Source organism: Berghia stephanieae, chromosome 2 (assembly GCF_034508935.2).
Source record: "Berghia stephanieae isolate SIO BIC M18660-M18661 chromosome 2, UCSD_Bste_1.3, whole genome shotgun sequence".
In the NCBI taxonomy this organism is placed as follows: domain Eukaryota; kingdom Metazoa; phylum Mollusca; class Gastropoda; order Nudibranchia; family Aeolidiidae; genus Berghia; species Berghia stephanieae.
In genome coordinates, this window is record NC_088361.1 from 99752423 (window position 1) to 99777631 (window position 25209).

Genomic DNA, 25209 nt, shown 5'->3' on the forward strand with positions numbered 1-25209 from the left:
AAAACAACAAATATAATAATGCATAACAGAGAGATGATTTACAAGAAAATAATATCAGCTTCCAAAACAATAACAATAACTATACATTTGAATGTTTCCCTCCCAGCCAAGGACTCCGCCAGGGCCATGACAAACCGAGTAATCTCATTCAAAGGCAGAAGGCAAATTGGAAAACAGCTATATAGGGATAGAAGACACAGTTAGTGCCTCCCTGCCCACTATGGGAGGTCAGGAACGCCACACAGAGAGAAAATATATCATCTCCCATAGAAACATGTGTGTTTCCCTTTTGGCTATAGATCTCAGGCAGTCCTAGGCGAAATTTGTTTGTCTTGTTTTAAAGAGTTTTACAGCGCTTGCGACACATTTAGGTAATTTTAGCACCAGTAAACAGGTAGAAAATTGAGAGTTAAAAAATTATATATTTGCAATTGAAAGCACACGAGAAAAAGTAAGACAAAAGGGGATTGGTCCAAATACATAGAGAACAGATTTAGATTCCAAGAGCACTCTATCAGTGCACTTAGTTTGAGATCACCTTATAGTCTCATCCAGACACAAGAACAGGATCCATGGGGAATACGCTCAAATGTTTACAAACCATTATTTTTTTAAAAATAACGAAAATTATAACAATAAATCAGCAGAGAGAGATGATTTACAATGGAAAAAAAAATCATCTTCCAGAACTACATATATATATATATATATATATATATATATATATATATATACCTATACATTTTACTGTTTCCTCCCAGCAGACTCCGGCCAGGGTCAGAACAAAACCAAGTAATCCCATTCCAAGACTAAGACAGAAAGCAAGTTGGAAAATACATATAAGGAGACAGAAGACGCAGTAAGTGCCTCTCTGCTCACGATGGGAGGACAAAAGACCCTCGTACTCAGAATCTGGTTGTCTACATTCTAAAACAAGGACTGAAAGCCACATGGAGGGTACAACAATATTAGTATTATTAGGGGATACTACAGCTTATTCCCTATTTTGGACGGGGGCAGGCAGCTTTAGCAACCAGACTACAAAACCAAATAATAGTATTCATTAACTGTTCCCAAAAAAGGTCATTTTCTCATGTTGCGCCTTCTGCCTGGACTCTCTTTCAATTTCTCTAAGAAAATGTAATACAGAATCTACTTTTGAGACAAATATTAAGACTGAATTTATAAGAAAATATTTGATAGATTAAAACCAGTTTCTATTAAATAGTTTGTCAAATGTTTACAAATCATATGTAAAACAATAATAATACATTGCATAACAGAGAGATGATGTTTGTTTTTAAAGGTTTTACGGCACTTGCAACACAATAAGGTCATATCAGTGCCAGTAAAAAGGAAGAAAGTGGGATAGTAAAAAGTTCTAGAGTTCCAATTAAAGCACCCAAGAAAAGGTAAAACAAAGGGGAATTTATTCAAAGAGGAAACAGATGTAGATTCCAAGAGCACACTATCATTGTACTTAATTTGAGATAACCTAAAAGGATTATCTAAACACATGTACGGGTCTCAACTAAGAGGGATACACTCAAATGTTTACAAATCATATATAATATGTAAACAAAACAATACAGTGCATAACAGAGAGATGATTTACAAGGAAAAAAATGTCTACCGCAACTATCCATTTGACTGTTTCCTCCCAGCTAGGGCCAGGACAAAACCAAGTAATCCCATTCCAAGACAAAGACAGAAAGCATGTAGGAAAACATAAGGGGATAGAAGATACGAAGTGCCTCCCTGCTCACTATGGGAGGTCAGGAACCCCAACCAGACAATAAGATTTAAAAACCAATCAACCACGAAAAACACAAGAAAAGTCATATTAAGTTGAGCACTTGCGAACCATAAATAAATTGTAAAGAAGTCATGTAAATTATCTTAAAGGCTTTTATTATCTTTGCAACAATGATTATCAACAAAACAATATTCTAGATTTGTACATATGAAATTAATCACCTTAAAAATAAAAATTGCATCTTCATATCAATTTGCAGAAATCATAAAAATATAACAGACTATCAAGTTTCGCTAATAATAATCTATGGATTGAGATTAAGTTGACAAAACCAAATTTGGCATAACAGGACTGTTGTGTTACTTTTGTACAACAATGTGGCAAAGAGATAAAACGGCAGTTTGAATAGAACTGACAAAAATTCCATAAAGTCAACAACAATGGTAAAATGTAATTTTCATATATCCATTCAACTTTCATACTGTGGTAAAAGTTTTTTATTTAAAAAATCATACAATTTTTTAAAAAGTCATTCAATGGCAATTAAGCATTATTAAAAAATTGAAGGATGTTCACATTTCTCTTATGTATGACGAAATTTAAAAAACCAACAACCCCCCCCCCCCCCCCAAAAAAAAACAAAAAAACTATACAGCAATTCCTGTCTTTAATTAATTTTCTACAGCTTTGTTTTGTTATTAAGGGTTCTACAGCGCTTGCAACACATTTAAGTTATATCAGCGCCAGTAAAAAGGAGGAAAATGGGATAGTCAAAATCTTCTAGAATTACATTTAAAGCACCTAAGAAAAAGTAAAACACAGGAGAATTGGTTCAAATAGGGAACAAATATTGATTCCAAGAGCATACCATCACTGTACCTAGTTTGAAATCACCCAAGTCTCATCCAGACACCAGCATAGGATCCCAAAAAGAGGATTACAATCAAATGTTAACAAGATATGTTCAAAACAAAAATAAAGAGATAATTTACACATGGAAAATAATATCACCTCCCAAAACACTATACTATATATTTCCCTCTCAGCCAAGGACTCCAGTAAGGGTCGACACAACTCATAAAATAGATATGGGGGATAGAAGATACAGCAAGTGACCTCCTGTCCACCTACAACTTTGCTGTGGTAACTTATTCAAGAAAAATAAAAAGAGTCAGTAATATTCATAAAACAAATAGAGAACATATTATGGAATAAGTTTACAACAGTGTTTTAATGCTACTTCAAACTTACGATTGGAAACAAAAGGTGAATAATTAAACCTCTCCTTGCCAACTATAGGAAAATCGTTACATTTGTTACGATACAACCAACACGTTTCTCAGGCAGATTTCTGTTTTTACATCACAAAATGTGAACTTTTTTGTTACAGTAATGACAACTTGATGATGGGTGGTGCAGCTTGTTTTGCTGAACAAAATTATGCATTTTGAATTAACCAATTTTTATGTATGAATAGGTATGTCGTTTCGGGAAAAAAAAAACCCTGGATAATGTCCTGCATCAGACCTAATGTATATGTCTTGACCCGACCAATACTACATTATCTGACATTTGAAACTGAGATGTTAACATTCAATACTTTCAATAGTAATAGTAATAATAAAGGATTCTTTCATAGGTTTGGATTTATTACACAAGTTATTTTTTTATTGCGCCAAATAACTCACGAGCTTGCGAGTGAGTTATTCCCCGATAAAAAATATATAGCGAATTAGATATTTCATAAAAATGATTCATTTTTCAATGAATGGAGGTGACACATCTCTCGTCCAAGGTGATTCACCTATAAACAGCCGAGATGTCACATGCGGATGCCAATTTGGTACTTTTAATGCAATTTTTAAAATGGTCATTAAACAAATTAAACAAACAAAAAGTCTTGTCTAGACACTAACCATGGACATGGGATAAGCAATTCAAGATTTTTATCCACTTCTACGGCATTTATTTACTAGAAAATGTGATGCCTCTAAACTTGTGGTATTTACTTAGTAATGTAAATGTTGCCGCGTGAAATTGAATATAAGCTTCTATTTAATATACGAAAACAGATAAAATGGACGTTTCAGGTTTCCCCTTTATCAACAAAACAGGATGAATGAAACACTACAGACGAATGAGATAATGTGGCAACAATGCCACTACTGCTAATTGATAGAATTTAGTGAAAACTAATCATCCATATGCATTACAATGGCATGGCATAAGAAGAGTGACTTATTGAATAAAAACCTCTTACTCTTGAAGTATTAGAAGTTTTTAAATCATTCAAGTGAAAATTTTGAACACATAAAACTCTAAATCAAATAACACCAAGGATGGGATGGGTATAAATGTACCTTTGACATATGTAATATTATATAAATAGAACTGCCAACCCAAAGTGCCAGTAAAACAGGATTTGACAAATTAAAAAGTTGAGCTTTTATATAGCGCAATATCCACTAAACATGCTCAAAGTGCTTTACACAGGGTCCCTGGCCAACAGCAACACTTAACATGCAGGAGACAAGACACTTGTTAGGCGATATTACAAATTTTTTTTCTGACAGAGACAACACTGTTAACAGCCAGGTACTCATTTTATACCTGAGTACGGTGACAGAATGTGAGTCAAGAGCCTTTTCCAAGGACTCAACTATGTGCCGAGCAAGGCTTGTTTGTTTTTGTTTTGTTTTTAAGGGTTTTACGGCGCTCGCAACACATATGGTCATATCAGCGCCAGTAAAAAGGAAGAAAACTGGATAGTAAAAAGTTCTAGAATTACAATTAAAAAGCACACAAGAAAAGGTAAGACAAAGGGGAATTGGTTCAAATAGGAAAAAGATGTAGATTCCAAGAGCATACTATCAAAGTACTTAGTTTGAGATCACCTAAAAGTCTCATCCAGACACAAGCACAGATCCCCACTACGAGGAATACACTCAAATGTTTACAAATCATATGTTAAAAATGAAAAGAGTAACAGGACATAACAGAGAGATGATTTACAAGGAAAAAAATATCATCTCCCAAAACTATAACTACACATTCGACTGTTTTCCTCTCAGCCAAGGACACCGACCAAGGTCAGGACAAAACCAAGCAATCTCACTCCAAGACAAAGACAGAAAGAAATTGAAAAACAGATAAGAGGGGATAGAAGACACAGCAAGTACCTCCCTGCCCGCTATGGGAGGTAGGAACCCCACCCAGGAGCAAGGCTTGAACCCAGGACCTTCTGATCTGAAAGCGAGTGTCATACCACAAGGCCACATAGCTGCACAAGTATTTAAGTATTTAAAAATCAGGATTTACCTTAGAAATCAAGATTCTCTCACCTCCTTTAAAGCCTCATGTGAAGTGAAAAAGAAAAATCACAAAAATGTTCATGTTCATACTTGAATACAAAAACCTAAAATGATCGTTAAAATAATGAGACATTAAGAATTAGAAGATTATCAGCATCGCCATATTGCTCGACTTAAACACCACTCGGTCATTAAGGTGTAAAATCAAGGAAAAATCAGGATCTAAATAATCCTGGAAGAATTTTTTTAAACCTTACAACCCCTTCCCCATAACAGGGAAAATCCTGTGAAAAACCCGAATTGGCAGCTCTGTAGAAATCAGTCAGTGAATAGAATTGAGAATTAAGAAATTGAAAAATAATCAACTCAACAGAAATGTGTAAAACAAAACTGCACTGATATGCCAGCTACTAGAAACTCATTTTGAAATGCTGAAAACACAGCTTTTTGCCGTTTGTTTTTTAAGGATTTCATGATAGTGATGATGACCAACAAGGAGATGACGATGAGATTGATCCATCTACTTCATAAAAAGTTTGTCTGAATTTTAGTTTCATGACAATAGAATTTCAAGGGTATTTTTTTTTTCTTCTTTGTACATTGGAGGCCACATATTATGCAGAGGCTACATTTGCAGTTAGATTATAATGCAAGTTTCACTTTTTGTAGGTCAATATAGATCTAGCTATTGTAAAATGCACGATTTGGGCAGCATCCACAGGTGCTCAGTAAGTTGTAATATGTGTTGAAAGCTCATTGCTACTCTCCTTTTATCACTAATTATTATAGGGCTGCATCTGCTGGCGCTTGATGAGTTATGAAAATATGTTTTATGATGAAAAAACAGATCTCAGTGTGAATTTTGTCAATGAAAGTACAGGAGTTGTAATCTATTCCTTTCAAATAAATACATTTTTTGTAAATTTCTATTGTTTTCCACTATTTCAGACCTGTCCGAACTTGGCACTGAGTGAAAAAGGATTTGCCTGCACTTGTGAATGTGGAGAATTATCTCGGACCAAAAGGGCTGGTAATGAATGCCAAAACAACCCTTGAAATGTTTTCCACTTTCTTGGATGGGGATATATTGCTACATATCATCCTTGAAACACATAGGCATAGGGACCTTCTGAAAAGATATGTGACTCCAGTTGATCTTGAAGACATGAAGACTTTTTTTTTAGGAATTTGTCTATCATGACAATTGTTGATTTGCCATTCAAGTCGCATGTATTGGTCACCTGGCACGAAGCAAAGCCTTGTGTTAGAGGCCATGACAATGAATAGATTCGAGGAAATCATTAGTATCCTGCACGCAAATGATAACCATTTAGAAAAAAAAGAGGGGCGAGCCAAGATATGACTGTTTACATAAGGTCAGGCCTCTTCTCGCAGCACTAAATAATAATTAATAATTTTGACTGCTGCACTGATACAGCCAAAAATTGTATTGATTGACTTTGGCAACGCCATTAATACGGCAAAGGTAGCTTCTGAGACCATTCCTTCATACCTCCTGCAACAAAAGGTTAAGGACTATCATAGATTTTAAAAATTATTTTCAAATAAGATACGTAATTACCCATGTCACAATTTACAGCTATACAGCATGGCAACCTCCTAGCTCAAGGCCTCTTACCTGCTACCCGTGTTCTCACTGCTCTGGGCCTAAGCATGATATCTAATCAACACATTATTTAAAGTATAAAAGTTAAACATATATAAAGTTTACAGATAAAATGTTTGTGATACCTCAAAATAACTATAAATGAGAATACCCTAGAAATTTCAATAAAACTTACTAAAACTTGAATGAATTGTAATATAAGAAAAAAACATGAGTTATATTAAACCGCAGCTTAGCAAAATAAGATCAAATAAAAAAAATAATCAGTATCAAGTACAAAGTTTTCAGCCCTTCTCAACCAGTTATGTGGCTTGTGGAGAGGTGAATGTGAGGGTGAATTGAAGTGCAAGATTTTGAACAGTGACTTAAGTAAACTTGCTACGGTTTATTCATTGAGAAACCTTGAATATTCAAATTGTGGACTAAAAACTGTTGATGGGGAAAACACATGCTGCTCTTATACTCATATATGAATTCATGGCCAATATAAAGGATTGGAACTGTACCCTTTTTAAACTCATGACCTGACACTGACCAAAAAATAACACCACAATCCAAGGCAACGATCACCAAATGAAAGTGAACAGCAACAAAGGGATCATTTGGTTCCTTGAGCATTTCAGACTGCAACTCACTTTTCCCTTTCTTTTTGTGATCCTTGCTTTGATATGAACTTTAGGGAAGTGCTAAGTTAACGAAGGCTGCCAGAGAACAAAAATCATAAATGTAATGGAACTCAGCCCATGTGTTCAGGATTTCTTTGTTTGCCATCTTATGATAATTTCGTGAAGGGATAAGATTGTGGGCAATTTTTTTTGTTCTCAAGGTCAAAAGTTTTATTTGCATCTTGTGATTGTTGCCTCATCTTTTCACTTGATTGTCTTACACACACTAGAGCGTGTTATGGATTCAATCACTTTGACTCATCTGTCATACTAACTGATGAAAACATACAGACATATCTGGCACATACACTTACACAAGCACTGACCAAACAACAAAAATAAGCATGAAGGTTGCCATGTTATCACAGTACTCCAAAACACAATTGGAATTCTGCTGATAACAGTACCCATTCATTGAAATCTTATGTTTCTATTCAAACAATTAATTTCTTATACAATTATTTTTAAATGATAAGTGGGCTTTCCTGCATTATATAAAGGTTTCCCAAAAGTTACTTGGACACCACTTTTTACTTTGTCAAACCTTTTTTATTGACAATTCTTCACTTTCTAAGATCAAAAGGGTTAATATGAAACACATTGTTTCCCAAACGAAACTTGATTTGGGCATATATTTTTTTAGTGAGAGAAAGTCAACATAACAGTTTTCACAAATTATGATATGACCACCACTGCGACAATGTAAATATAAATATAAAAGATAGAAAAATGTTTGCATTATAATATTCCATCTTCCTATGTGACCTAATTCCAGAGTTTACCAATGCAAGTTTTTTGCTTGTATTCGCCTGAAATTGAAATGTTACACAATGAAATATTCTATCCAAAGTAAATTTGTGATTCCTTATTCATATCTTGATGTGATTAAAATCAAATATTGAAATCTTTATCTTACAATTCCTTTGTGATTAATTCACCATAATGAAAATACAATACAAACCCTTCAAATTATGACATTATATTCTCCACTCCAATAAGATTTAATGACAATCATTGTGTTAAAGAATATACTTAAGCATAGGTAAACACGAATGAAAAAGTGATTATCATTATTCAGAAAATGTATAAGTATAAGATAACATTCTGACTTTGGGAGGCAATTGGACAAAGGAATTTTTACATGGTTCAATCTGTAATGACATAGACAGCACGCCTTTTCCTGGCAGTAAACGGGTACTTATACAAAAGACCTCTTTTACCAATTTAGACTATATATGACAAAATCAAATGTGAAGCAAAGGAAAATGGTAAAGCAATAATTAAAACTTTAATGAATTCACTATATCAATTTATATCTTTAAGTGTTTCGCATTCTAAATAGATTGACAAAACTTTATCACATTTTAAAAAGCAGGTAAACCACTAATTCATGCACGTTCAATAAAAAATCAAATAAAAGAAAATAAAACCTAATTTAAAAGACTCCAAATGAGCACTCATGCAATGTTAAAATAACTGAATCAAGTTAAAAATCTAACACATTCATCTCATAATAAAATCGTTCTTTGTTTTGTTTTGTGTGTTTTTAAGGGTTTCACTGTGATTTTGACACATTTAGGCCATTTCAGAGATAGTAAAAAGGAAGAAAATATTAATATACAATTAAAAACACACAAGAAAAAGGAAGACATAGGGGAATGGTTCAAATAGGGAGAAGATGTAGATTCCAAGAGTGTACTTAGTTTGAGATCACCTAAAAGTCTCATCCAGACACAAGCATAGGATCTCACTATGAGAAATACATTCAAATGTTTACAAATCATTACACTCAAAACAACACATATAACTACATAACAGAGAGATGATTTATCAGGAAAAAATAATATATTATCTCCCAAAATTATAACTATAGATTTGACTGTTACCCTCCCAGCCAAGGATTCGGGTCAGGGTCAGGACAAAATTAATTCACTCATTCCAAGACAAGGACAGAGAGCAAGTTAAAAAACAGATTCAAGGGCAGGGCTGCCAACCTTGAGACATGAAAAAGTGTAAGATTGCTTGTCAAAAAAGAGTAAGATTTGGAGAAATGTGTACAATTTGAAAATGTTACTTAGCTGCTAGAAGCTGTGCACTATAAAAAGCAATGAACAAAAATGAATATAACAGCTTCGCAAAAGAAAAAAATACAAACATTATTGTTTTTGTTTTCGCTTATGACAGGTTTTGAGCCCAAAATGTTCTGCATTTGGTATTTTGTTCTTTTTCAAAGCTGTTATATTAATTTTTATTCATTACATTTCACAATTTGAAAATGTAACCCTTCAGCCATCTCACTCCCTGCCGTTGGGTAATATCTAAGAGAAATAATTCTTGTCATGAGTTTGTTTGGGTGACAATTTTCAGAACCTTAGAGAAAACTTGGAAATAATAATATGGAAAGATGGAAACAGTCAAATCCCTTAAATCTATCCAACAACAATCAATTGTTAAAATATATAGTGTAGGTAGCGTGGAGAATGCCACCAAAAAATTATACCAAATACACTTTTTTGGCATATAGTTGGCAGCTTTGCAAGGGGATAGAAGATACAACAAGTGACCTCCCTGATCACTAAGGGAGGATAAAAGACCCCACCCAGAAAATCATTTTTTCATTAGCATCTGGTGCAACAAAGTCAGAAATCCTCTCTCTATCACAGAATTGCCTGAAATGGAAACGCATCATTGTTAAAAAAAATCAAAATCTATGAATTACTGTGCAATATCTATTTGTTTGATTTTTCAAAAAAAATTGCTTATGGCATTGCTTGATCAACTGATTTGATCATTGATTCTAAAAGGAAAATTGTAAGGAAATCAGGTCTGCATATGTGAATTTCAATAATGAATACATGAGTGCTATTAAATATCATTTGTACATAAATCTATAAATCAATGTGTAGTAAATAAAAATGTACCAATAATAATAATAATAATAATAATAATATTGATAAATACAGATATATAATAAATTATGTATAATATGTAAATATGCATTGATATACTGTACAGCAAGCGTTTGAAAGTAAGTGGTTGAGGGGGGATGGTGTAGCGGTGGTGGGGGAAAGCAGGAGTTAAACGTATGAAAATCAGTCACATCATCTGATTCATTTACTTAAGGAGATAACTTAAAATGCGTTCCATTCGTGTTTTATAAGTGTGAATATTGCCTCGCTTCAGATACTATACGCAGAGATACAACTTAACTTGGCTACAACAGGGATTTTTTGCTAGTCCTATTAATCTTGTTGTATCAGAGTTCTACTGTAACATAAAAAAAGTGTTGAATTAAATTTTTAAAAGGAAGACGAAAAAGAGGGAAGAGGAGGAGAATGCTGCTTACATAAACAAAATCAGAAGAAGAAGAAAAAGAAGAAGAAAAAGAAGAAGAAGAAGAAGAAGAAGAAGAAGAAGAAGAAGAAGAAGAAGAAGAAGAAGAAGAAGAAGAAGAAAAAGAAGAAGAAGAAAAAGAAGAAAAAGAAGAAGAAGAAGAAGAAGAAGAAGAAGAAGAAGAAGAAGAAGAAGAAGAAGAAGAAGAAGAAGAAGAAGAAGGAAAAGAAGGAGAAGAAGAAGAAGAAGAAGAAGAAGAAGAAGAAGAAGAAGAAGAAGAAGAAGAAGAAGAAGAAGAAGAAGAAGAAGAAGAAGAAGAAGAAGAAGAAGAAGAAGAAGAAGAAGAAGAAGAAGATGGAAGAGGACGACGAGAATGCTGCTTACATAAACAAAATCCCAATCATCCATCACTGGTTTCCTGGTGCATCATCTTCATATTCACGTTTTCTACTAGAGTTGTGGCTGTTACAAATAAAAATAGTAAAGAAAACAAGAAATTGACTTACGATTTGAAAAAAAAAAAGAAAGGGGTGTAACAACACAAAAGCAAATGGTACTCACTAATTTTTTTTCTCTTTGGTTTAAATGAGAGCTTTTGTATAACACAATATCTAAACCCAAGCCAACAATTGAATATAGCTTTGTGTTCTGGTTCAACACAGCTTAGATCCTGAGTTTGAGTCTCCCTGTAAGTGATGCAAATTTGAGTCCTTGGAAAAGTAGGCTCATTATTCCCATTCTCTCATAATGATTTGTAAAATAAGTACTTGATCTGTAACAATGTTCATCTCCGTTGAAAAATAACAAAAAAACTATAGCAATGTCTTACAGAGTTCAAGAGTTTTTGTAATGATTTATTGAAAATAAAATGGAAGTAATAAATTTATAGCACAAACATTTCTTAAATCGTTTCTTTTTTAAAAAATTGTTTTTCTAATTTCTTGGTGATTGAGTATCATTGTGTCTACAACTTCTTGTGTCCTTTGCATGAATAGTTAAAAAATAAACGCCCTCTTAAAAAAGGGGTAAGAAAATAAAAGAAGTCAATCCCTCTTTAAGCCACAAGATATAATATAAAATGTGCCATTATACACAAAGACAAAGATAACCCAGGTGTCAGCCACAGTGCAGTGCTATAAAGAAGGGCTAATTCCTTTGCTCAAATGTTTAAAATTGAGATGCTGGCAGTGGGACTTGAACCCAGGTCCACCCAGTGATATTATGCCTTATTCACTCCACCGTCTCACACCAATTAACACCCTCCTTACTGACCATTTTCTAGATTTTCCCCGAAACGTCACATCCATCAAACATAAAAAATTGATTTTTAAAATTCTAACTCAAATAAAAAAGAATATTTTCCTCTTGTAGGTAAGGAAATAGTTAATTGACAAGTCCACATTTGTTATCTCAAAATTAATTTTGCAAAACTCCAATGTCGTCAGGAAATATGACTCTTTTGAGAAATCCAAGTAAACCCATACCTTTGGTTGTCATCTTGTAAGCTGGAGATAAGTGACTGGACTGTTCTTGCTTCAAGCGCATATTGTTCTAATAATGAGGGGTCGGATGGAGGGAGAATGTTGGGGAGGTAGCGGGAAAATAAAGACGGATTCAACTTGGAATAATCTGAAAATGAAATTGCAAACACATGAGTGCATGTAACCGTACATAAAATAATTCAAATTTACATTGCAGACACACAAAATCATTCAGACCGACATTCAGAAGAACAAGGGGCATAATCATAAATTATCCATCCCACATGCAAGAACAGAGAAACACAAACATTCATTCTTTCCCTAGGCAATTAGACCCTGGAACAACCTGCCACTCAATGCTGCAGAATCAGGATACCTCCAAATGTTTAAGAGAATAGCTTCCTTTTGTGTGACAGATTTTTAACGTCAGTGAAAATGAAAGCGTTATACCTGTTGGGTTATTTGGGCTTTTGTGGGTTTATTTTGCCTTTTTATTTTTGTATTCATGTGGATGTGAAATGTAGAATGATTCCTCCACAAAGGGGGAAACTACATAATAAAGAAAAAGAATTGAGCTTTCTGTATTGAACAAAAATAATATAGCAACATCAAAACAAAAAAAAAACAAGAAATGAAATGAGTAGAGAAGTGCCACAGGACAATAGAGAATAAAAACTTTGTGGCGATGGGGAGTTGAACTCACGATCCAACTATTACTGCACCTCCGCCTGGCCATGAGAGGGATGTCCTACAATTGATGCCACCCAACCATGGGTTAAAGTTCACGGGGATCAATTTGCCTGAAAGGCAGAACGGTGAAGCTGTTTAGGGTCAACCTTCCCAGAGTGAAAAGTGTATTTAATTTTATGATCCTAAAAGTATTTTTGTTTTTTTGTTTTATAGCAGAAATTTTTTTTTAAACAGCAACAAAATAAGCCAACAATATTTTGTCTGCACGATTGAAAACAAGAAAAATGAAACAAAACAAACCCTCTTTTATTTTATGTTGCATTTTATCCAAAACGCTGCCATTCCGAGTAACCATATTTGGGGGTCATATCTAGGTCCCCAATTTTAAAAAAATACCAGTACTTACTTTGATTCAACTCAAACAAGTTCTTGATAATGCTTGCCATGGTAGGAGGAGGTACAGCAAATGGGACAGAACTAACTTCATGAAGTCTCTCTGAAAAATATAAATAAAGAACACATATGTATTTCTCAGAAACAATGACATTTATCTGTCTAATCACAACAAAAACTCATATTTAGAACTGAATTGAGGACACTAAATCGGCAATATGCTAGTGAAAGGTAAATAAGATCTTTCAAACTTCATTTTACTTCATGCCCCCCCCCCCCCTCCCCTCACCCCAATCAATTAAGAGATCACTACAATTTATGGAGGTTATCTCAATTTCTCTACCATTAAAGAAACAGTTGCAATTGCTTACTACCCTTTTAAAATGGACACTAGTCCCTCACAAAATATTTTCCCTTATTCTAATGGGTCCAGCTACCCGTCGACAGACAGAAAAAAAAAACCCAGATTGCAACCAGGACCAAAATCAGTCCTCTGTTGTTTATGGGACGAGTGCTTGATCAACTGAATTATCCATACTCTCCCACAACCCCTTGCACAAATGTAGTGAATGACAGTTTAATAAAAAAATTTTAAGTTTTAAAAGAATTCGAATATTATCCATATTAGCTTCATATGCAGTGATTAGCTCATCCAAGCCCTATCTTAGCATTAAACCATGAAGACAAAAAAATATATAACTCGCTCCTTGACCGTTTTTTTAAAAATCACAGAATAAAATAGAACATTAATGCTCTCCTTACATAGTTGTTACCGTGAATTTCATTACATTTCTAGATGAAACAAGACATCTTTATTTTCAAACTCAATCTAACCCCCCCCCCCCCCCCCCCCCCCCAAATTTGTTTTTTTAAAACAAGACTCACCGATTAATGAATTTATATGAGTGTCCACAACTTGGGTCCGGAATAATTTTCTCAATTCTTCATTGAGATCTGTTTGTAATTTATTTTCTACATAAAAACGATTCTGAAAATGAAAAGAAAACAGAAACATACTTATTAAAGACTATTTTTTAAAAACTGTAAATCCTGCAATGAGGCTACCAAAAGCTGAGATTCAAAGTGATACCGATAGTCTTACCAAATACACAAGTGGGAGGTCAGGAAACCTACCCAGGAGGTAAACATTCTGATTAATCGTTTCAGAGATAGAGCAAAACAAAAAAAACTATGTGCTATTCAAATTTTGTGCCATGTTGTCAGCATTCAAAAGTTAAGTATTTATCAAAATTTATTTCACTTGAAAATGAAATTGAAAAAAACAAAACAAACAACTAACCATATAATTAAAAATTGGAACAATGCCAGACAAGGCGTGAAGGTACTGGTGCATAAGGAAAGAAAAGTTGGTGATGAAGTCTATAGAGTTGCTTGCCTGTTGGAATAATAGAAGAAAGAGAATACAATGCTATGATTTATTACAACAATTTCAAGTGCAAATTAACATAAATCTATAATGTTTATCCTGTTGGTCATTACCAATCAATACATACAGTGACCTAAAAGATAACCTAAAGTATGTAAAATGGATTAAAAGCCTCTCCAAAATAATTAGTGGTCCTAATAACTCAACAGTAAGATTACAAATCCAGAAAAGGTTATAAATTTTTCAGATCAAAAAGTGTTTGGGTAGCCAATTCTGTTAGACCTGACAGGAAATATTTTACAACAGACAAACACACTACCCTTAGAACAGGCAATTGTTTTTGTCGATTTAATGCGACAGAAATCAGAACAAGTTTTGGCTCTCAAGAACTACTTTTTACTAAATGACTACAAATGACAAAATATAATTCAACATATTAATAATTGTAAAAACTAAGGGGGCAGTGTGGCGGTACAGTCTTTGCTACCTAATCGAAAAGTACCGAGTTCGATCACCCGCCACTGCGCTGTGTGGCCTTGAGCAAGTCACCCCACCCAAGCTCAATTTGCAACGCTGCACTGCGGCTAACGCCTGGGTTATTCCAGTCTTCCCTTGGAATAGACCCGAGACAAATTTCCCCTATGGGATGAATAAAGGGAATTTCATTTATATTTATTTAATTATCACGCGTTATAAGAAATTTAAAACTTACATGACTTTTAAGCTCTTGATTGAGAAACTCCATGTGGACAGATAAATGTTGCAAAAGATCGTTGTAGAGTCTCTCTGAAAATTGCTTGCATACACATTTATAGACACAACTGAGATTAAAATAGAAAGAGAGAGAGGGGGCAGATTGAAGGAAAAATGAATCTCTACCAATCATTGTGTCTAGAAATATACATTATCGTGGTGACCAACAATGAATAACCCTTTTGAATTTTATCCCCTTGAGATTATATCTTTTTGGACCTATTTGTTGAATGAAACAATAATGAGGAATTAATTATGTCTAAAGAGAAACACACATAAGTGTTTTTTTTTTAAAAAACATATAAAGAAGACAGAATATCCAACAAAAGCAAAAGATTCATATTTGAACATTCTAGAATGTATGAAGCGCAACAGTTAAATTATAGAGAAATGCATTAAGGTAGCTGTCTTCTATCACTTAGAAATAAAATAAAACTTGTAAGATCGCTATATATGACCTACTATTTATTCTATAGAGCATTTTATGAACAAATGTATATTCAGATTACCCCTGATAACCTTTGTATTTACGTGAATGACCTAAGTGCATGTAGACAGTATCTTCTTTTTTTTGTGTCGTTTCTGCCTTTTTTTCTTTGAAATATACATTTATGTCCAAACTTACAATATTTAAATCACAGTTGCAAACTAACTATTAAAGATATCAACATGAAACTTTGCTTGCTAGTTACTAAGATATTACATTACAGACATGCCAACTTAAATTTTGCCTCACAGGAATTTCAGCATACAAGGAAGGGAAATTGAGATGGTATTTGGCATGGTTTTTACATATCATATCTAAACCGGTGTAGACTACTACTACTACTACTACTACTACCACTACTACTACTACTACTACTACTACTACTACTACTACAGTAGTGATGATGATGATGATGTGGTGGTGGTGGTTGAAGTAGTAGTAGTGATAGTGATGATGAGTGGTGGTGGTTGTAGTAGTAGTGGTGGTAGTGATGATGATGTGGGGGTGGTGGTGGTAGTTGTAGTGATGATATGGTGGTAATGGTTGGAAGTGATGATGTGGCTGTGATTGTAGTAGTAGTGGTAGTGATGATGTGGCGGTGGTGGTAGTAGTAGTGGTTGTGATGATGATGTGGTGGTGATGGTGATTGTAGTACTGGTTGTAATGATGATGTGGTGGTGGGTGTAGTTGAACTGGTGGTGGTGGTTGTTGTTTAGTGATGATAATGTGGTGATCGTGTTTGTCGTAGTAGTGGTAATGATGATGATGATGATGATGATGATGATGATGACGACGATGATGATGCGGTGGGAGTGGTTGCAGTGGTTGTGAAAGTGATAATGATGACGATGTGGTGGCAGTGTTCTAGCAGTAGTGGTAGTGATGATGATGTGGTGGTGGTTGTAGCAGTAGTGGTAGTGATGATGATGTGATGGTGATTGTAGTAGTAGTGGCAGTAATGATATTGCAGTAGTGGCTGTAATAGTAATTGTTTCTAGGAACAAAATGACCTCACCGGAATTTGACTTAAGTTGCCCGTAACCCTGAATTTTGCCCCTAACCCTGAATCTTTCTCTCCAGACTAGATTTTTTCCCAGTGAAACCAGAGTTTAAGCACCACTGTACTTTTTGTCCTGATTCTAAAACTAAATCTCTATAATCAATATTTTTCTACCTTTGAGTCAAAGTCTCATAGGTTATCAGGGTAATTTTTTCTCAGGATTGAACAACTTGCAAATGTCATCTCCAACACATATATTTCAAAACTAAATGCAATTAATTTTGATTCAGGACATGAAATAGGTTCTGAAGGAGCAATGCTGAAATTTTGAAACAATTGTATTGATAAATAATAAAGATATCATGTTTAAAAAAATACAATTTTTTTATTTTTTCCGGAAGCCATTTTGGATGCCTAATTTGCATTTTTTTTTTTTTTAATCATGCAGAAAAAATTCCTACCTCATAATGTATTGATATATAAAAGTACACCAAGTAAACTTTTTAAAAAAAAAAGTCATTTCTAGGGTCCTGCTACTTTAACTAAGACTAAGAGAAAGCATCATTGAATAAACCCAAAACAAACAACAAATGGCAACATTAAATAGAATTCTCATGACAAAGGATCCAAATCTAGGTTTGATAACACCAAGTAATCACATTCAGAACATGGAGGGAAGACACATAAAAAGGAACAAGTTCAGAGAGATAGAAGGATCCTGCAATAAACCCAGTTACCTTCCCCACTTGGCTGATAACATTTTTAATAAGGGAGTAGCAAGTAACTTGTAGAAAATTGGATAAGAAAAGGACTAACTCTTACCTGTACATTTGTTCATATGAAATGGGAATATAAGACATTGGTTTCATATTCAAGAGTTGATCAATAGCGGTCTTTAATTTTGGCCAGTACTGCATTTCGTAGTCCTCCTTTGTCAATGTCATCATCACTATCAAATAAACAAAACCAACAAAAAAAGGTTACAAGTCAGACAGGCTTGTAATCAAGCACATTTATTCACTTAGTACAATGCAGACCTTGAATCAAAAGGGATCATATCTTGAGAAATCTTTTTCTGGTACGTTATGTCTGTTATGTACAATAATTAAAAATAAAATTATCTTTACTCATTCACATATATGGGTCCATTTCAAAGAAGGCTAGTGCTATTGGTCAGTACTGACCAATGGGCACTAGCACATGTTGGTCAGTACTGACCAGTGAGTGCTAGCACCTGTTGATCGGTAATGACAATGCACCTTTGAGCTTGTTCATCAGTTCTGATGACTATCTAACGCCCCTTTGTCAGTGTTTGATTATTAAGATTAGTTACTCTAACATTCATTGATAGTCACATTACTTCAAAATATCTTGAATATCGATTTGACTTTATGGCAAGTCACCTATTGAAAATAAGCCAGGGCTATGGTCAGTACTGACCTATAGCCCCATCCCTATGGAGTAGCTATTGGTCAATACCCATCACCGTTGCAGATTTTTTTAAAAAGAAAAGAAAAACAAACACTTGGGCGCGAAATCTTTATGAAAAAGATGAGTTCAGTTAGGAGTAACAGAATTAAAATCATGCCTTGACCAAAACTGTAATTTTGGCCAGAACCTACAAGTTGCATGGTGCAAATGTAATTATTACTCCAGGTCATTTCAAAATACTAAAAATAATCATTTACTGCATTTGATACTTGAAAGAGAATCAGACATTAAAAGTGAAAACAGACATTTTTGGCAGATTTTTGCCAAACTGAATAAAAAAGACAAAAAATAAATTAAAAAATCGAAATTTTTACAAAACAAGAACCTCAGCTCTCGAGCGATAGATTTACTAAATTTCACAGCATTCTAAACCATATCCAAAGATTAAATACGTCTTTAGATTATATTATTTATTATTCATAGCTCTTTGTTGCTAACAACTTGTTCAGATTTAGTTTGTCGTCATTTGCTTTTGTTAGGGTGAGGAATAAAGCTCTTGAGCAATATTCTGTACAGTGCATTTCAACCCCATTCTATTTAATAAGAAGTCATAAAGAGTAATTTTAGTTGCAATGGACGATATTCCTTGATATATCAGGTAACACAACCGTTCACGTTCGCTGACCGTCTGATCGAGAGTCAGCTGTTGAACTGAGGATGTCATGGGCAGTGGGTGGGCTTTGTGTTGTTTACAATATGTCATGGGCTTTGTGAGGTTTACAATCTAATGGTGCAGTAGTGATATGAATTAACTGTCAAAATATTTTTAATGAATAGAAAAATGGAAACGGTTTCAAGCCATTTTCTTATTTTCTGTTATGTTCTAGAATTCTGTCAAATATTGACTTTTTTCTTATTTAGCTTCAAATTTTATGACTTTAAAACAAGTCATATCGAACATTTTCCCCGTGTGGTGTCCGGGGTCCCTCAACTGAGAGGGTCAAGAATAGCCCAACGCCAAGCCAGCGTGTCGTAAAAGGCGACTAATGGTGTGTGATTCCCCCATCTTTGAGTCACCTGGTCCTCCAGGTTGGGGGTTGGCAAAGGGTTAACACCCCTTTCCGTTAAACTCAAACCGTTACAGAAACACAGACAGACAAACTAAATCCTTTTTTTAGCTTGGGCGACCGAAGAGTTTCTGGAATTACAGAATTTATGAAGGACAACAGACAAAGCCGAAAGGACTCTGCTGACCCGATGACGTCTTCGCCAAACAAGCAGCTTCGAATTGCGTCGTGGAACGTTCGCACCATGTATGAAGCAGGAAAAAGCTCTCAAGTTGTGACTGAGATGAGAAGATACAGGCTGCATATACTTGGAGTAAGCGAAACCCACTGGATACAATCCGGACAGAAACACCTCAAGTCTGGGGAGAAGATTTTATATTCAGGGAGAGGGGACGGGATTCATGCACAGGGAGTAGGAATAATTCTAAGCAAGTTTGCCCAGAAGTCACTGAGAGGATGGGAACAATGCGGAGAAAGGATCATCATGGCGTCTTTTACAACACGGAGTAAGAAGATCAGCATGAACATTGTACAGATCTATGCCCCAACAAATGATGCAACAGATGAGGACAAAGATACATTTTATGGTCTGCTACAACAAGTCATTGACAAGTTGCCAAGGAAAGACATCAACATATTGATGGGAGATGCTAATGCAAAAGTGGGACAGGATAACGTAGGCTATGAAGGTATCATGGGACGTCATGGCATGGGAGAAATGAATGATAATGGAGAGAGATTTGCAAATTTCTGTGCATTCAACAGCTTGGTGATTGGAGGATCAGTGTTCCCCCATAAGAGGATCCACAAAGCAACTTGGGTCTCACCAGATGGTGTGACAGAGAATCAGATTGATCATTTTTGTATCTCTCGTAGATTCAGACGTTCATTGGAAGATGTGACAGTACGGAGAGGGGCAGATGTTGGATCAGACCACCACCTGCTATTGGCAAAGCTTAAGCTCCGACTCAGAAAACACGGGGCCAGAACTTGAGGAGGACATAGATGTAGAGTCACATTGGGCAAAGATCAAGGAAGTCTACATAACAACTTGCCACGAGGTATTGGGGGTAAAGAAATCGGAACATAAAGAATGGATAAGTCCAACCACCTTGGACCTTATTGAAAAGAGGAGAACAAGGAAGGAACAAGTGAATGCAAGCCGAACAAGGGCTTCAAGACTGGATGCACAAGAGCAGTATCGAGCCATAGCTAAGGAAGTCAAAAGATCTGTGAAGAAAGACAAGGAAGCATTCATGAACAGACTTGCAGAGAAAGCAGAAGCAGCAGCGACTGGAGGACACATGAGGATCCTTTATCAAACTACCAAGACACTTGCTGGAAAATATGGGAAACCAGAGGTAACAGTCAAAGACAAAGATGGGAAAACTATTTTTGGAAAAGAGGCTCAATCTGAACGATGGAGGGAACATTTCAACTGCCTTCTGAACAGACCACCACCAGACAACCAGCCAGAAATTTTGCCTGCAAGGAATGAGCTACCAATTAGCTGTGATCCACCATCGATAGCAGAGATTGTGGGTGCCATTAACAAGATGAAAAGGGGGAAAGCTGCTGGACCAGACCAGATTCCACCGGAGGCTCTAAAAGTTGATGCGAAAAGAAATGCTGAGGCCCTGCACCCACTATTTGAGAGAATCTGGAATGACGGGATATTCCCAAAGGATTGGAAGGAAGGACATCTTATCAAGCTTCCAAAGAAAGGGGACCTCAGTAATTGTAATAATTATCGAGGCATCACTCTTCTTTCTATCCCAGGAAAGGTTTTCAACCGTATTATTTTAGAGAGAATTAAGAATGCAACAGATGCTAAACTGCAGGACGAACAGGCAGGTTTTCGGAAAAACCGTTCAACCACCGACCAGATTGCCTCTCTGCGAGTCATAGTAGAACAGTCTATAGAATGGAACTCTCCTCTTATTGTCAACTCTCTGGATTACGAGAAGGCTTTCGACAGTATTGACAGAGCAACATTGTGGAAAATTCTGGCACATTATGGACTCCCTGAAAAGATAGTAAACCTCATTAAGGAAATGTATGAAGGATCAAGTTGCAGGGTTAAACATGAAGATCAGCTTACTGACAGCTTTGAAATTAAGACTGGTGTCAAGCAGGGATGCTTGCTCTCACCATTCCTGTTCATCCTTGCCATTGATTGGCTAATGAAGGAAACCACCAAAGGGAGAAGAAATGGGATACAGTGGACCCCCTGGACACAGTTGGATGATCTGGATTTTGCAGATGATCTGGCTCTTCTGTCCCACACCCAGGACCAGATGCAAGCAAAAACCACAATTATAAACAGCCTCTCGGAATCAATTGGTCTAAGAATTCACCCTGCAAAGTCAAAGTCTTGAGGATAGGTACGCGTCAAAGGGAGCAGATCAAAGTAAAAGATCAGGAACTCGAAGATATAGACACTTTCTGCTATCTCGGAAGTATAATTGACAAGGATGGAGGCACGGAAGCAGAGGTGAAAGCACGAATAGGAAAGGCACAGGCTGCATTCACATCTTTGAACAGAGTTTGGAGAACTAAAGATATCTCCCTTCAACTAAAGCTAAGACTTTTCAACTCAAACGTGAAGTCTGTCCTACTGTATGGATGTGAAACTTGGAACGCATCACAGGCATGTATAAGGAGGGTACAGATTTTCGTAAACAGGTGCATGCGTAAGCTACTCAGAATAAAATGGATGGATAGAATAAAAAATGAAGAAGTATGGAAAAGAACCCAGCAGAAACCAGTGGGAGAGGATATAGGAAGAAGACGATGGAGGTGGATTGGACACACGCTTAGAAAGAATGACTCAACTATAACAAAGAAAGTATTGGACTGGAACCCTCAGGGCAGAAGATCAAGGGGAAGGCCACGAGGAACATGGAGAAGAATTAAAGAAGCTGATATACAGAGAAGTGGTAAGACCTGGAATGAGATAAAAAAGTTGGCTCAGGATAGAGAAGGATGGAAACTGTTTGTCTGTGGCCTATACCCTGACCCAGGGTGAAAAAGGCAATGATGATGATGATATCGAACATTAATATTATGGACTATATTCATGTCACATACAATGATGCTAACACGATATTGGCCAAATATTCCCTTTCACCGCTAATTTTACTATTTAGATAATCCAATTTTTTTTAAAACAATATAAAAATAAGATGAAAAAAGAGAGAAAAAAAAAACAAAAACAAATACAGAAAAAAAAGGAAACAAAAAACAAACAAAAAACAACAAAGATTTTCAAAAAAACATTAAAATCAAAACAGAGTTGAGTTGGAAATTTGGCCATTTGTCACATCAATGGCATTTGGCACATTTCGGCACCCCTAGATTCTAGTTTATACTATATAGCTAATGATTAAGTTAACAATAATAATAATAATAATAATAATAATAATAATAATAATAATAATAATAATAATAATAATAATATTGGACGAGACAAATAGAAAGTTTTGCTTTTTAACGTTAAGAATTTTATTTTTACTTTTTTTAAATGTCAGCATTTAACAGAATATATCGAGCAAAATTGCACTGTTGGAAATCCGACAATAGATGAAAGATTTACAGGCCTGCACTTAGTGCAGATCTTAAATCGGGAGGGGTACATATGAAACATCTTTTTCTGGTCTTAGCTTCTTGAACTCATTTAAAACATAACTTAAACTTAAAAGGTTTGATCACAACACTATTCCAATGGGCAATATCAATGTGTATCAGCTCTGTAAAACTCGGGCAATCAACAATCAGAGAAAAAGTAATGTAGTCCTTTGCCCTTGCTTTATTTACAATGTCTTTTGTGACCTTAAACTATAAAGTAAGGCGTATTTATAAGATTTAAACTAGAATAAGAACTTTTGTTTTGTTTCTGTTGTGCTTTTAAAAACAATACACCAACTCAGACTAACTTGACTTAATAATAAACTTAATTTTAATCACAATCACATGCAATTCAATATCTAATTCAATATCACCATTTTCCTGCCCAACCCATTTCTTTATTAAAGTTAAAGTAATGACTTAGGCCTTGTAGTTGTAAGCCAATAGGTCATGATCACACTTGCAATCTCAGTATCGGCTGATTTTTTTGTTGTTGAAAGTTTCAGTTTCACAATCAATAATTCAAATATCCGTTCAGTTATCGATCGACGTCGAAGTCTAAGTCTAAGTGACTAAGAAACTGTAACCGTAGTGTAAGTGAAACTCTGATCAGCTCACCCATACTCCCAGGGCGTAACAGTGGAGAGTAATATCCTTGTCCGGATGTCTTATTATTAGCATCACCTGATGATGGTTGTAACAGTGATGCGGCTCGTTCAGATGGGTTCGTCTCAGTTTCACAATTCCCACTTTCACTTTGTTGTTGTTGGTTCTGAATTGGAATAGATCCAGATTCCAGATCTATGCATCCTTCCATTGATTCCTCCATCCTGTTATATAAGTTTAGGATTGACCCTTTTGTCTGTACTTTTCTTTTTGAAATTCCAGCGGCGATTAAATCAAGGATTATCAAACATTTTCCCAACAATGATGTTATGCGGCTGGAACCATAATGTTGCTTACACCTTCACACCAACTTCAAAAGCAATAACACTCTTCATATAGAGAAATAATAAACTTGATGTTCACTTCCGGGTCATATATCCCAGTTGTTTATTAAAAGGAACTGTGTTTTCCGTCAATCAGTGGACTGAATACACAGCTGTGTATTCAGTATACCGGAAGAGATTATAAGGGCTTAACTGTTTGACCGAGAGCGAGAAGGAGAGGCGGCCGGCTGTTTTAGCAAAGCGTAACTGTATTTTAATTTATTTTAATTTAGGACACAGTGAAGACTTTGAATACGAGAGACTCTTTCCTGATAAAGACCTGTAGTTTAATTCGTTCACCTGTAATGAGGGTAAATAGACATGCATTTTAAGCTGACTATTGTGTTTCTTGGGACAATGACGACTTTATACGTAGTGAAATTGTTCTAATTCAATCTGGCATAATTTAAAAGTGAGAAATCTTTTTAAAATTACCAAAAAAAAATTCACAATTTAATTCGTTTAGGAAAGCAGATATTTGTCGACCTCTATGCGCTGATGCGTTATACTGAAATATCACAACTTGATTATTCTGATTCCGAATAGACGGGACAATAATTAGTTCAATAATATCGCTGAGCTGAGTCATTGGTTGATTCATATTAGCTCAGTTTTTCTGCCACAATCATCACTCCCCACACCATTACAGATCCATATTCTCGATTTGTCATTTCACTGATGGTTTCGTCTTTGAAACGGTCACCTCAACATCAATAGTTTGTCACAATGGTATTATGTCGCATGTCGCATTCACACATCGGACGCCATAATAAATATTGTTGCCGATTAAAAAATATCAACTTTTATTTACATAATTTCTTGGCTCATAGATATCGCTGGAAGTGCTTCTCTATCACATTTTGTAGCCCTTAACGTGCTTTACAATCCCTGAAAGTTTCATGCTTTCACCATTCGTTTGCACAATTGAGCTATTTTATGCCCTTAATTCCCTCTGCTATAGCACGAAGTGTGTTTGTCTCTGGAATCCACTTCAAAAAGAATTTTGTAAACAAAATGACATCCCACATATTCTAATCGCAGGCCTGGAGTTGACGTACTTACCTCAGCTGATCAGCTTTGTGCAAAAGTGTTCGCTTTGGTCTGAATTACGGGTTTGTGATATTTCGAAAAATGATCACCGAGAGTGAACATTTGGTGCGGCAACTACGTAGCAACGCTTATGTGAAATAAATGATATCCGAAATATTTTTG

General features: G+C 35.3%; 1 protein-coding gene across 2 annotated transcripts; it reads right to left on the reverse strand.

Moving 5' to 3' along the window:
- Window positions 1-1894: 1894 nt before the first annotated feature.
- LOC144966029 (CDK2-associated and cullin domain-containing protein 1-like) lies at window positions 1895-24004 on the reverse strand. 2 transcript variants are annotated; one of them, XM_078902019.1, is made up of 9 exons: window positions 23627-24004; window positions 17706-17832; window positions 15356-15464; window positions 14557-14652; window positions 14142-14244; window positions 13270-13359; window positions 12177-12321; window positions 11077-11154; window positions 1895-10028 (listed from the first exon to the last, which is right to left on the reverse strand). In XM_078902019.1, the coding sequence occupies exons 1-8, from the start codon at window positions 23835-23837 to the stop codon at window positions 11100-11102; spliced, it is 936 nt and encodes a 311-aa protein (XP_078758145.1). In that variant the 5' UTR covers window positions 23838-24004; the 3' UTR covers window positions 1895-10028; window positions 11077-11099. The 2 variants fall into 2 exon arrangements, with proteins under 2 accessions (XP_078758145.1, XP_078758146.1); XM_078902020.1 differs by having other exon boundaries at window positions 5991-10028; window positions 23693-24000.
- Between the last annotated feature and the right edge of the window lie 1205 nt (window positions 24005-25209).

Excerpts from the sequence above, each read along its gene's own strand:
- LOC144966029 (XM_078902019.1), bottom strand. The coding sequence starts at position 23,837 with ATGGAGGAATCAATGGAAGGATGCATAGATCTGGAATCTGGATCTATT. Across the intron at positions 17,833-23,626 it reads GTTACGCCCTGGGAGTATGG|TGATGATGACATTGACAAAG; the intron begins GTGAGCTGATCA and ends TTTATTTGATAG. Across the intron at positions 12,322-13,269 it reads CTTGTTTGAGTTGAATCAAA|ATTATTCCAAGTTGAATCCG; the intron begins GTAAGTACTGGT and ends TTTCATTTTCAG.